The following is a 15,290-nucleotide window of genomic DNA, read 5'->3' on the forward strand; positions in this document are numbered from 1 at the left end:
TATAAAGGAACATAAAGCTATTGTTCTGGCAATGACAGCACATGAAAGCTTACAGTGACCACAGCCACGGTCTGACAGCTCTAAAACAATTAAAACAATCTTTAAACCAAAGACAGACTTATCCATACAGCGTCCTGTAATTCACTTTGATTAATAAAATGTCAACAAAACTGACCTTTTTGTAAAAAACAGTTACCTGAAAAAAAGCAGCATTTTCAGAATATTTCCAAGGACCGCTGTTTAATACATAGTTCCCACAAATCTCAGGCCAGAGAAGTGCAACGCAATATTTTCGTCATGTTGGTAGGTAAGCACTAGACAAAGATGGCTTCAAAGCAAACTAAATGCTGTTATGTACTTACTCTTGACCAATGTGCAAGGGAGACATATACGCAGGAGATAGCTGCTGTCGGGATTGACCCGTAAGAGGTGACAAAAGAAGAAATGATGGACAAGCTCGACAGTTTGCCCCCCATCCCGTACTACAACTTCATTAATTATTAAGTGTACACGAAAAGTGCCTTCACCACGAAGGAGCTACGTGGCTTGAAAGCAATGGAGTTATACGGTCAGTGTTTTAACAGATTTGTAAAGGATATTTGAACTCTCCATGTTAATACCAATGTTCTGGTGACTGGCAGGGCAAGTAATAATATGATACATGTACATATAGGCATACCATGTTGACTGTGTGTTTCTAGATTAGAATCAGACCTAAAATGGCGCAAGAGCTTTATTTGTAACTATCATTCAACCATAACATCTTTTTATTATTGTGCTATTTGTTATATTACTGACAAAACTCTTTAACTTTAAATTGAATTCTTTAACCATAATGCTAGCTTTGGGGTTTAGCACAAAGCATAGCTGAGATATCTACAGTAGAGACGTTCTAAATCATGAAGCCGGTAATTCTACCACACATATAGTTATACTCTAACATTACTTAACAGAACTTTTTTGTTTTTAAATGCTACTTTTACCAGAATAAAAGTGGTCCAAGCAGAGGTCTTCAAAGGCTGATCCTTGTGGCTGATGTTTGCCAGCCAGACTTGCCAACGTTTCCCACTCAACTCAACATTTGAGGTCTTTCATGTTTCCTGATTTTTGGAATGTAGTGAAAACTACACTTTGCCGGACCGTCTGCATGGTTGGAACATCCCTTAACACAACATGAAACAACCATTGCAACTACAGTCAAAAATAGCCACGATTGAAAAAAAAAATGTCTTCTCTGCAGTGGTTGAGGCTCTTTCCTATTGCAATTGCAACGAGAGGGGGAGTGTCCACAAGTGTGACGTCACATGGGAACTATGTATTATTTTTAATCAGCCGATAGCTCAACAAACATTTTTTTTTACCCCTGCTTGTGTGGTGTCATGTTAGTTCAGTAGGAGGTCCTACATAAAGGACCGGGATGGACTTCTGTTTAGACTTCCAAACATATGTGAGTACAAGTGGTCCAGACCACCTCCGAAAGTGGTTTGAGTGAAAACGTTTTCAATGCCCACTGACAGAATTCAGACATTTATTCAGCACTATCCGATCAAGTAGCTAAAGATGGAGTTTAGCACCAAATGTGAATGGGCCCTATGTCATCTGAAGAGCTAAAAGCCCTTTCAGGGTGTTTGTTGCTGTTTATGCGGGGGCTACACTCACTGCAGTTGCCCTCCTAAATCACACATGAGCATCTAACTGCCTGTGGGCCACATCCAACACGTTAGCTGTCTCCATTCAGCTCACGTGAAAGCAAATATAAATCATTCTACCTGCAAATCCAAAACCTCTGCCTGTATTCTGAATTTTGCTTTTGCAGTGCTTTTATTTTGGAGGCACACGCCTTGATTTTTTTTTTTCCATCAGCAGCCTCCTGTGTGCTGCAGTGGCAGCAGCCTCTCCAGTGCTAGTTTTTGAGAGATTAAGGAGTTACCGTCTTGTCAGCACCCGGTGAAAGAAAAAGACAGATACAAAATGTAGAGTTTTTAACATAATATGGACTTCTAAGCACCTATTTACTGAAGTCAGTCGCAAAACAGTGTGCTTAGTGTGTGGAGCACAAGACGCTGTTTTCAAGGATTACAACTGGCATTATCAGGTTAAACATGAAAAGAAACACAGGGCGGGCTTTGAACAGAGCAAGACTAGTTTTGTGATATCTCACAAAATAGCAAAAACATACCAAAAAGAACAAAAAATAAATCAAACAACATAGCAAGCTGTTTTCTGATGGGGAGTTTATTACAGAGAGTTTGGAGGACTCTGCGGCATTATTGTGCCCTGAGAAAAAAAGAGGAGAATAAGAACTTTACACACACAAGGAGGGAGCAAACCAAGATACAGATCATCTCACTGACAATCACCTGCAGCTGTCCTTCACATCCTACTCAGGTATGCAGCATCTCTTCAGTGCAGTTGTTCAAACCCTCCAAAAAAAATTTTTTTTACTGCAGAAAAATACATACAAAAAATTGCTCTTTTATTTTAGTAATTTCATGCTGTTGTTTGAAATGTGCAATAGTTCAGATTTGTATTGTCAAGTTGCAATGTCAACTTTTAGCATCTAATGACAATCATATAGTAAATAATCATAAATTGGTAGAATTGAGTTTAGCCTGTTGTCCAGCCCTCCCCCAACAGTCCCAACTTCATCGTTTTGGTCCAGTCCTGTGCTGAACAGTACACACTAAACACTGCTGAGTTAAAAACAACCCAATTTGTGACCAAATTTGGACAGGGTAGTTTTAACTCAACAGGATTGAGTTATCATTTTGACCCAGCATACTGGGTTAAGTTTTCAACCCAGAAATTGGGTTAAAATGACTAATTTGCTGAATTAGCTGTTACTAACAGCTATTGGCATTGGCTAACTAGCGCAGGCTAATGTTTTTTAGGAATCCAAACTCACTGTCTTGTTCAACCTAAATGTATTAACAAAGCCAACTACATTCATTTTTTTACTTACAAGTTGTTTTTACCATCTTACTTCTACTTATAACTTATTAGGCTATATTGTAAAGCAGAGGTTCAGTCAGGTCCAATTTGGTCAACTTTTGGTTTGAAATGGTGAACTGTGAAGAATGGCATGATTCATTTCTGACCCAACCACTTGATCAAACTTTTGACCCATTATTTGGTCAAATCAACCCAACCTATGACCCCATAGCTTTAACCCAGAAATTGAGCTATCAAAATAACCCGACAGGTCTTAGTGTGTAGGTGTCACTACAGAAAAAAAAATCTACCAAAAAACAACAGGGATGCTGTCAAAAGGAGAGTCATACAGTTTCCATTTATCTCCTTTACTTTAAAGCTGATGCTTGTTGAAACAAACCTCCCTTTTATCTAATAATTAAATAGATCAGACTTTATTAGTGCAAAGATAAATGAATCAACACATCTCAATTTCCTCCCAACATGTCCTCTACTCACAGCTGCAACAGCGTCATTCATGTGAATCAGTACGAATCGGTTAATCTGCACAGTGTCTCCCGTCTTTGATGTATTATTTTGACACGTAGAGGTCAGACAAGGAGGGAGTGGTAAAATGTGAAAAGCCACGGGCTGATAAAGAGAGAACTAGCAGAGGAGTAAAGGCAGACATAGAGGACGGGGAGGAAATCTTTCATAGCTGAGGTTTTCTGGGGTGCTGACAGGAAATAAGCATTGATAAGCAGCAGGTGGCTTTATTCCACACCCAGGCTTGCAGGCAGTCCCTGCCATGGTATCACCCAGCTCCCATGATGCCCCTTTCTCCTCATTGCCTCCTCATCTTCCCCAGTCCTAAACCCTCAGCTTTCTTCTTCATTTTCTCTATTTTGTTTTCACATATTCTTCTGTGGCAGTTTTCTTTTTTTTTTCAGACTATCTCCCAAATCCTTCTTCCAGCTCTCTCAGTTCTGACTCTGCTTCTGCCTAATCTGCTGTTGACCCTCCTGCAGCTCCCACCCACCTCCCATCTGACACTGGGTTCTGAGGTAAAGGCGAACGCCGCTCTCCATTCCGTCCTTAGCCTCGCACCTCTCCTTAGCTCTCTTCCTTCATTCCCTGCAGTTTAAACACGGGAAGCAGCGAGGTCAAGTGTGTTATATCGATGCGCGCCTCTGTATGTATCTCTCTGTGGTTTTGGTGTTAAACGTGTAGGTGAGCGTTCATGTTTCTGTGTGTGAGAGAGAAAATGTCTCTCGCAGATCAGCGGTTAGAGAGATTCAGCCCACAGCAGTAAGATGGCCATCGAGGTCAAGGCCCAACTCTTTGGCAACACAAATTGCGCTGCTCAGAATTCCATCCCTCTCCGAAACAGATCATCTCCGTTTCTTATTTGTATTCTTAACTGTGCTGAATGAGTCAGAAGCAACATAGCCTAGACACATGCACAGACACGCATATTTAAAAAAAAACATGGCTGTACTTGTTTAATGTTTCAAATTAATTCATTACTCTTTTGTTTGTTTAATGAAGTAGAAACTGAGCTGCGGCTTAGTGATAATTTTATGCTTCATTTGTTTTAATTCTATTAAATTTAGAAACAGTTGAGTGTGGACTCCTTTAAAGCTCAAATCCCCTTTTGATTTGTTTCAGCCAGTTCTTGTCTTTATTAATGTAAAAGCACTTGCCCACCTTTATTTACTGATAGAAAACAGAGGACGCGGCCCTGCTTCAAACTTAAATAAATGTTCCACTTTCCTTCCAAAGATTCAATCTGAATCCTGTGATTCTCCAATTTTACTCGATATTTCACACGTGGCAGGAATCCGCTCCAAGTACATTCCTCTGCTCCTCTTGGTGCCTCTGCTGTGGGATTAAAACAGCACAGAACAATAAGAAGGAGGCCATGTTGAAATACTAATTGTGTGTTTTGTTTTGTGTTTATGAGAATGCCGGAGCTGAAGCCGGTGAGGGGGGATATGGCGAGTGGGAGATGTTTGCTGGATTTGTTTGCTGTAATTTTTTTTTCCCCCCACCCATTTTAGTTGGTCGCCCGTTACCTCTTGAACTGTTTATTTCTTGTTCCTTTCCCCTCTCTCTCCCTTGTTTGGTCATATTTTTGCCAGTCAGTCCTCCTCCCTTCTTCACTCTAATGGATTTTCCGCGTAAAAATCATTTTACCCCTTTTCTTTTTTTTAAATTTCTTTTTCTCTCTCGCTCTCTCTTTGTTTTTGGTCTGCTTGTCTATCTGGATGGGTATTTCTACCTCTCCGTGCTTCTCGGCTCTAGCTGTGCTTATTTCTGTCTGAGGCTGTCACTGGTTTCGCAGCTCCTGCCGTCTCTGCAGCTCCCTTCCCTTTCTATTCGCACATCTCTCTCTGGTTCCTTCTTCCTCTCATTCCCTTGTTATTCTGCACTCTCTGCTGTCACTGCCTCATAGGGCCTCATCTAAACACTCCTCCCTCCGCTCTCCCACCCCACCCCACCCCAACACTCCCCCACCCCTCCCCCAGTTCCAGGGTCCTTACCTTCAATTTCTCCCCTCTTGCGTCTTACAGCCTTCTCCCTCTACTCCCCCTGCTTCTCTTCAAAGGGGCTCTTACCAGGCCTGCAAATCCTGCTCTACATATCACCTCGAGCTGTGGATTGTTTTTAACGAGTCCTATAAACCCAAAGCTGAGAGCTGACACGGTAATAACTTCACACACACACACATATATTCTATCCATCCACATACATCAGTTCACATGCTTTCAAAAACACATACAAGAATGCAAGTATGTGCTCAGTAAAATCACACAAAATTACTTTTTTCGATACAAGTAGTTTTAAATGTGGAAGATTATCCAAAATGGATTATGGTCTCGAACAACAAGGCAAGAGTCTGCTCCAAATGTCAACCTTTCAGAAGTCAAACATGCATTTAGGATGAGTTTTCACTGCATTTTAAGGAGATAAAGTTTGTAGGTTTAAGCGTTGTGTTATCAGCTATATTTAAACTGTCTGATTACAAAGACTTTGGATAAGTAACATCCATGATGTTTTGTGAGCTACCTGTGGAACGCGTTTGGCTTCATGTCAGATGATGGCATCCATCATTTACTCAGCCTCTGTGTTTTGGCTTTATCAGATAAAACTGCACCGTGAGCAAAAAGGTAATCCACAGGTGTACAGAATCAACGTCTCCAGCTAGTTATCAACAGGATGACATTTGCTCCTAAAAAGAATCCACAAAATGCTAAAATATTTTGTGGAGAAAGATTCTCTGCATATCTAATGTATGTAAATGTTATGGGTTTGAAACTGAGAAAAAGATGTGAGTAAGAGTTGTGGGAATTTATTTATTTTTCCAAGTCAAACAAGCTATAATTCAGAAAGAGTAATTCCAGTCATTTAACGCCTGTATTATTTATGCACCTACTGGGTTATTTTGATTTATCTGATTAATGCTGGAGATATTTTGTTTCTTTGGTGATCTCAGTCAGGGTTGTTTGTACATGTTTGTACTTCAATTACTGATATCAATTTTAAAAGCTCTTAAATGAATAAAAAACAGCATTTTTGTTGAGTAATTAAAGCAAAATCGATAAAGTTTGTAGCCATGCTGATTTTGTTTAAAGGGGAGAATAGAAGACTGTTTGTATTTCTGCACACATGTTGCTGATTGAACAAAAGTGTAATCAATACTTTTTATATGTAGGCAACAGTATTTTGCTGCAACCCTGCTGCTGAGACATCATTATTAGTGTTTGGGAAAAGAATAGCACTTTCTTGAACAAGTGGAATCTGAAGTGTTTGATTAAAGCATCAATATGTTGGTAGAAGTGTGAATTTTTAATGGGCCCCACAATTTTAATTACCTATGGTTCATCTGTTACCAATGTAATGCATCTTAAAAAGCAGTTCTTTGTATTGTATCATGAAATTACCATTTACCTGCACAGAGCTATATTTTTTAATCATATAAACAATACAAGCAGACAATTTGGACTTCTTTTCTTAAAGTTTACAAAACTTAGAGAAGTGTCACAGCAAACCTCAGTGTAACAAAACTGCCTTTTATGAGTCAATTTCCACAGATTAAATGTAATAATGTCTTTAGCTTTTTTACTCACTGGGTCCTTTACTTGGACAGAACTTTAGCTATAAAGTGCAGGTATAGTCATCTATAAAAATAACTGCAATAATTCTTAACTGAGAAAGATTTGCTGATTTTTTTTTTCAAGTTTGCTAAAAACCTCTAGAAGGTGCTCGCATATTGGCTTTTAAAACAGGGAAATTAAAACCTTATGCTTCTTCGTTTGTGTTTAATTATGATCCTCTGATTTAAGTGTGCAAGTTCATTGTTTTACTAAACATGAACAACCACAAATTAGGCTTTCTTCACATTGGACGACATCCCGCTACAACGCAACACAATCAGCCAGAACAAAGGTGCTCTGTGCAGGGTCTTTCTTGTAGTCTTTATGTACGTATTAAGAACTCGGTGTTATACGTGACAGAGCATGATAGGTCAGCAATGACCCTTGAAGGAGCACTGACCTTGCTGGGCTCATGGCTATGACTGTGATTGTGACAAGCTCATGAAAAGAAAGTAGCACAGAGGTAGCATTTTGCTAGCAGGCACACACAATCGTCTTGTGCCTTGCTGCAACTGGATGCAGTCTGAGAGAGTTATGTGCATGTAGTGTGATCATGGGTGTACAGGGTAGTACTGTCATGAGAACTTGCTGCAGATATACAAAGCAGGGTGAGGTTGCAGGAAAGTGTCTCTTGGAGATGCAGAAAAATAACAGAAAAACATCCAACAACGTTCTAATAAAAGTGTAGGTTGTGGGGAGAGCATATCGGGATTGTCATCCAGTGTGAAGTGGACCTTAATATTAGTGTACTATAGGTTTGGGAAGGCTGTAAACTGTCATTTATATTCTACTACTGCATCACTGCAGAATCATTCAACTCTGCTTATGGAAGCATTTTGCAATCAAGAAATGTCCATGCTTCTCTCTGTCAGTGGGATTGGTTTTACTGTTGGGTGCAATCTTCTCGTAGGATTTGTTCATTACGAGCACGCTCACACACACACCGTCACACAAGCATGCTTGAATGGTGCACACAGCACCGGATGCACAACAACATCATAATCACAAACCCTCAGTGACTGACACCCCACGCATCAGAGAAAAGCCTGCCATCTTTAAGAGAGACACATGTGTTTTACTGAAGCACCAAGGGAGACTTCTGAAGAGCTCATTTAACATGAAAGTGTCATATCTCAGACTGGCTTCTCTCGAAGGACTCTACTCGGCACTAAGTGTTTATCGCATGTGCAAACAGGGGGCAACAATCCCACTACAGACACATATGCCCTATTATGATGGTTACAAGGCGGTGTCAGTGTGCAAACACATCTCTGTAAGAATGTGATCATTAGGCATGGCAGGCAGCTTAGGAAATGGCTGTTTGAAATTGAAATAATCCAGTATTACACTAAAGGGATGTATTATGCAGCTGCACTCGGAATTGGAATGCAGAGTCTCATTGATCCTTCTGTACAAACAAACGCTCTGGGTGGACAACCTTTGCTAAAAGGCAGGAGTCAAAACATGTCAAGAGTGGGGGGGTAAAAAAAACACTTTTTTCTGTAAATTGCACTCAACTCAAAAACTCGCACACATTTGTGTTTGGATGCGTGCTGCTTTGATTGATTTTAATACAGATGTTTCATTATGTCTGCTGTAAACAGATGGAAATATTGATTAAACGAAAAGAAGTGTGGTTCATAGAGAATGAATCAAGCAAGAAATTTGTTTGTCAGAAACCCATCAAAACACTCCTCACCTAATGGGAGTTAGATGCAGAGAAAAAGTAGGATGAATACAGATTAGCTGGTTTACAAAGCTGACTGAAAAGGCTGCTAATTGATGAAGCATAAAAAACCTTACAGGCTTACACAGTCTTCTGTGTATTTCCAGGTAATTCCACTTTAATGTGCTTAGACAACATGTTGTTAGCTCTGCTTTGACTCCAAACAGCTCTTATATAAAGACCTTCCCCATGTTACTTGTGTCATTTAATTTCTGTTTGCCTTCTGATTTTACATTCAGTTTTCTCTCTGTACCATGAGTTGCAAATGTATTCACTATGTTGTTGCCTCACAACTTGGAATATATTTGATTTTTAAATTTGACTATAAGCAATTCATGTAAACAACATACGCCAGATCAATGACATTAAATTGATGGAAAAAATGTTTTAAATAATTCTAAAAATATATATACAGAAAACTAAAAGATAGTGCATGCATAAGTGTTTGCCCCCTTTGCTTTGAAGCCCAACCATTACCTAAGAAGCCACACAATTAGTGAAATAAAGGCCATCTAAGTCTCAAATGATCTCAGCATATAAACACTTGTCCTGATAGCCCCAGAATCAACACCAGTAAAACACCTCAAAGCAATGAGGGCTACCACCAAGCCAGAGACAGCATGAAGACCAAGGAACTCTATACACAGGTCAGAGATTAAGTTGTGTCGAAGTACAGATCAAGGTTGGGTTATAAAAAAAAATCACAAACCGTGGACATCTCACAGAGCATCAATAAATTCATTATTAGAAAATACAAAGGTTATGTCACCACAGAGAGGGTCATCCACCACAACTAACGGTCTGGGCAAGGAGGGCTTTAATTTGAGAAGCAACCAAAGGGTCAAACATAATCCTGATGGAGCTGGGCAGTTCTTTTGCAGAGATGAAAATATCTGTCCATAGGACCACTATATGCTGCACAGAACTGGGCTTCAGGGAGGAGTGGCAGGGAAAAACAAAAGTTGCTATAAGACAAAAGTAAGATGGATCTTCTTGAATTTCTTCCCCAAATGCATGGAAGACGGTACTTTGGTCAGATGAGACTAAAAACAAACTGTGTGGCCATCAAGGACAAAATCATGTCTGCTGAAACCTAAGTCCCTCATCATGTTTAGAACGCCATCCCCACAATGACGCACTTTGGTAGCAGCATCAGGATGTGGGAATGTTTTCATCTGCAGAGACTGGGAAACTGATCAGAGCTAAATCAAAGATAGATGGAGAGAAATATAGCGAAATCGAAAGTTCACCTTCCAGCAGAACAACAATCCTAAACACACTGCCGAAGCAAAACTCTAACTAAAGAGAAATAGTTAGATGTTCTTGATTGGTTCAGTCAAGGACCAGACCTCAATCCAACTGATAATATGTGAGATGATTTTTATTGTAAGGCAACAAAATAGAAAGATTACCAAGTCTTGTGCATTCAGCTGCATGTGCTCAGCAGACATCCCTCCGCCCAGTTTTGTTCATCTCAGACCATCCAAACAAGCCCTCGCTCCTCTCGCGTGAACTCTTTTTCAACCCTACCTTCCGTCTGACCTTCCATCTGTCTCTCCTTTTCTCACCTTGTTGAGTGTAATCACTGCCTCTTGGTTCAAACCCGTGATGTTAAAGGTGTCCCCGGACTCCCCCTCCAGGATGGTGTACTCCAGTTTGGCGTTCTCACCGAGGTCAGCGTCGGTTGCAGAGATGCGTCCAATCTCAGCGCCCGGGATGGCTAACTCAGAAACCGAGAAAGACCACATACCTGAAAACACACACACAGACACACACACGCACACACTACATCAGCAAAACTGTGTGACTTTATATAAAGAGACACACTTCATTTGTCTGTTGGGCATTTCATTTTGTCTTTTCAACAATTTTTTTAATTGCTGTCCCACACCTGCGCTGAGCCAATATTTACAATGTTTCACTCCGATAAGGCAGTGATTAATTTAAATGAACTGAGAGGATGAAGGGACAAGATAAAGAAGGAGAAAAGCAGACGACGCGTTTGAGCGCTCGCCACTGTGATATTAATAAAAGCCTGATAGAAAGTGGCCGGAAAACTTGCTGTAAAAAATAACTAAATTAAAAGACGCAAGGATTAAAAAACAGAGGGGGAAGGGAGATAAAGCAGAAGAATAGATTGCAGTTGAGAGAAGCTTCACAGACTCCCTCACATTTAAACCTGATGAACTGAGCCAACTACTCATTACAATCATCTGCTTTTTAGTGCCCAAGTTGTCCATTTCTTCCTCCTGCTAACAAGAATTCATTAAGATAACAGGCCTTTTTGTGCATGCTGCCATCATGTTAAAACATGCTGCTTTCCTCTTTCATTGCTGTGCACATTAAAGCAGTACATTACAAACCCTTCTGCTGGCTTTGCACTTTCCATCTGATGCACCTACGTGACAAAAATAGGAGGAGAAAAGACAACTTTCTTTTCTGCATGAAAAGTATGCACTAACATGCCCATGTGAGTTTAAATATAATCTTGATGTCTTGTTTTATCTTAGAGCACACACAGCTGCCACTGGCAAGAATAAGCGCTGCAGAAATTGAACAAATAGGTAAGATATCAGTGTTTGGCTTGCACTCGTGCAGCAGACCAGGTGTTATCTGCTCAGCTAAAGTTAAAGGAGTCGGATCGGCCCGCGAACATGAGAGAGAACAACATCACACAAGCGGGTTGGGTTGACAGAAGAAAAGATAACTAGCACTTCAACAAGACAGTATCAGTGCCAACGAGCAGGCAGGTGAGTTCTGCTAATGTGACAACATTGTGACAAAACAACGTGAGGTTGCTTCAGTTTGTGGATCAGGACGATGGTTCAGACATCAAAGTGTTTATTGGCAGCCAGATCCATCTCTCAGAGTGTTTCTCTGTTGTCTTTTTAAACTTGTCAATGGTAAAACTCGTGCCTCATTGTGTGCCTCTTCTTTTTTGATTTTTGGTGTGTTTAGAGGAGAACACTGGTGTCACAAATTCTTCTCTTCACCCTCAGACACCACAAAGATGTAACAAACTCTCCTAAAATGTATTCGCTCTTTGGATAATTCATGTTTTATTCATTCAGTTACCTACACATTCTATAAGTTTGATTTCCCAGCAGGAATATGTAAATAAAATGTCGAGGCTTGTTTCACTCATTTCTGCTAGAAAAGCAAAGATGCTTTTTATGTAGAAGTTTATTCAATTGAATAAAGGTGGAAACCTGTCTGTGTTACTTTACTTTATGAAATGCCAGAAAACAAGCCTCAGAAATGATCACAGTTAAAATTGACACTACTTTAGTTGAAATTGAGATGCTACATGAGACAGATGCATCAAAAGTGATCTGGCATTTGATGCTTTAAATAAATTTCACAACCTAACCCAGACTTTTTTTCATGTCTTAATAGTTAGGAACTGCTGAAAAGACGTCATGTTCTTTTTTCACTGTTAACGTGAGCAAAGGTTTGATACATGTTTAATGTCAGTCATTTTCTAGTGACTAATGTTGAACAGACGTGCTGATTACTAACATACAGCATACGGAGAGGAGATTATCAGCAGCTTTACTCAGCTATAGATTCAGTTTTTCCTGTTAGAAATATGTCAAGCTTTTCATTTTTATTTTTATTATTATTATTATTATTATTATTATTATTATTATTATTATTGTGTGCAAACTGAAAGAAAGTCTTTGAGCAAAACATCACTATGATGAATATTTGAAGTTGAAAATGCCAAAGCTTACCACTGAATGTCTTTGATTAATTTCACTTTTCTCTTGTAGTTACTCTCACTTAATTAGTTTGTTGTCTCCAGGGAAAAGGGAAAAAAAGCCTCTTTCTTCTGCTGCAAACTGAAAATTGCTGCAAATTAGCAGGAACAGATCAAGGAGGTTCTCCCTCTGTGGCACCTAACAAGGATGAAACCATGCTGGATTGGTCAAGTTAATCTTGGATCAACAATAAAAGATCAACAGAGGGAAAGAAAATGAGTTTGATTGTCGTTTTACAAGAAACTTTTAAACAAAAGTGATAAATCAAACAGACAAGCTAGAGTGCAAATAGCTGCTGCATTTGAAGATCTTAGAAAACTAAATTATGATGAAGATAAACCAAACTGTTCAACATTTTCTCTGGATTAACTTTCTTAATAATGCCACTCCACAGCTATGATCATATTCATGTATTAATAGCTTGCCTGCCTGTCAATTCTCACTGGAGATTACAGCAACTGAACAAATGACACAAATTCAGAGCTGACACTAAAATGGAATCAAAAACTGTGCATAATCATTTCTACCTTTGGTTTCTTGTTTTTGGAGCCTCCGGTACAGCATTTTGGCTTTCTTGGTTTTTAAAACCAGGTGTGATAAGGAGAATATGTACTCTCAAACAAAAGCTGCATGTCCATCATGTCCAACCAACAGGAAAGTGGCTTTATTGTCTAAAAAAGGCCTTCCTGCTGCATACAAGAAAACTGAATGTAGCAACTGAGACTACATGCTTAACTACAAAAATAAACTAGTTTCTCAAACAATTCTAAACAAATAAATTCAAAAGAAATCCAAGCAATCATTGTGTCAAAATGTGATGAGCAGAGTGGACACAAAATGCAGACTCTGAGGCAGGAATCAGAAGCAAAATTAACTTGTTTACTAACAAAAAGGCTAAAATCCAGGCAACAGAGAAAATACAAAAATGAAAAAAAGCATTAAACAACAACAGAGAACATAAAACCAAGAGGCAAAAATGGTTACCAGTAGGACCTGACATCAAGGTGAGCAACTGGGTTAGATATACAGGGAGAGATGATGAGGAGATGGGTAGTAGGTGGAACTGAGGGTAGCAATAGGTGAGAACAGGGAAACAACAACCTGAACTCTGAATATAATAAACACAAGACTAAATAACTGATAGTAACTAAATAACTGAAACACCAATAAACAGACAACAAGATAATAATATAACTGAAAATACACTGAATGTAAGGAGCTTAGAAACTGATGTGCAGTAAACAGGAAAAAGCAAACTTAACTGACATGAACACAAAATCTTATAATCATAACACATGGGAATTAAACCTTGTCATTGGACATCATGTTTAATTAAAATACTAGCTTATTAGCTTAATGTTTCGGTCTTTTCAGCTATGAAAGGAGTCTGTTTTATAGAGTTGCTTTTCAATAATCTGCTAGTTAGAACCACATGATTCTCTCCACAGATTTTACAAGCAGTAACTGGGACAGCAGCAAATGGCCCATCTTTGGCCTTTAAGCTCTAAGGGACCATGAACCTACCCCCATAACCACACACTGCACTCTGTCTGCTCTTAAAGCCACTTATTTTCCCCCTGATTTCTATTTTCTCCAAGTGAACAAGACCTTCCTCCGTCTTCCTCACTCCCTCTCCTGCAATTTATTCAAGCTGCTCCGCTAGATGCTGTCAAGGACTGCTTCCCACACTTGAAACTGTAATTTTCAAGATGTAATAGCTGTTTTTAATGCACTTCTTATAACTTACAGACTAATAGGTACTTAAAAAGGATCAAGTGATTTAAGGTAACTGCAAGGTGCAGTGTTTCTGAGCTCCACCTCCAACCAATTTGACACAAAACCTTTAGAGAACTGGGATCTACAAAGATCATTTCAAAGTTGTTAAGGTTCACGTCTAAATATAAAGTTAATGTCAATGCAGTTAATTCCATTTTAAGGTCCAATTTTTTAAAAAAAGTCTCATAAACATGTAGGCACAAACTTTAATTGTATTTTTAGATAATAATATTTTTGCCCCTAATACATTTATTACCATATTAAGGAAGTTTTGTTACTCAGCACTTCCAAATCCCAAAAGCTTGGTACAAAAATGTTCACCACACAAACTCACTGACATTATCTATAATTTGTTTGCACACAATGTTCCCTCTTGTATTTCCAAATGAAGTTGATTTTACAGTCGATGTTTGACTGCCCACAACTTGATGAAGATTAAATAAAAGATCTTAGTTTGGGTTTAATAAAAGGAAGTCAGCACAAACTGGAAGCATGAGACAGATGTTCTCATTATAAATATTTAATAGGCAGTTCAAAAAAACAAAAAAAAAAACATGTTTTCTGTGTCTGCTGAGTTTCTGCTCCAAAGCGGATAAAAAATTAGTCGCAGGAGAATAAACAAAGCGGGGTTTTTTTTCAACAATTGTGAAATTAGGCTTGTGTCAGACCTTTACTGCAAAGAATGAGAACCAGGAAATGGTTATTTTGAGATTTTTTTTAAAGAAGAAACACTTGACTTATATAGCCAACTAATTATAACTACATGTTGGTATTTGTAAAAATTTGTACTTCGGGCTATTTATCAAACTGCAGGAGTGTGTAATGTTCGGGGTGTGTATGGTTGCTGATGTGTTTATCGCACCAGCTGCCACAAGGATACATAACTCAGCGCTGGTTTGTTATTATAGAAAGCTAGTTAATATAACATTCTAAAAACATCTGAAAGCGGTGGCAAATCTT

General features: G+C 39.0%; 1 protein-coding gene across 1 annotated transcript in view; it reads right to left on the reverse strand.

Annotated features, from left to right (window-relative positions):
* Positions 1-15,290, reverse strand: part of LOC108238645 — a 188,296-nt gene that overhangs the window by 41,584 nt on the left and 131,422 nt on the right. Inside the window, exon 7 of the mRNA XM_017420878.3 lies at positions 10,362-10,543. Coding sequence (XP_017276367.1) covers positions 10,362-10,543 — 182 coding nt within the window. The remainder of the gene's footprint in view (positions 1-10,361; positions 10,544-15,290) is intronic.

Source organism: Kryptolebias marmoratus, linkage group LG20 (genome assembly GCF_001649575.2).
Source record: "Kryptolebias marmoratus isolate JLee-2015 linkage group LG20, ASM164957v2, whole genome shotgun sequence".
Classification (NCBI taxonomy): Eukaryota; Metazoa; Chordata; class Actinopteri; order Cyprinodontiformes; family Rivulidae; genus Kryptolebias; species Kryptolebias marmoratus.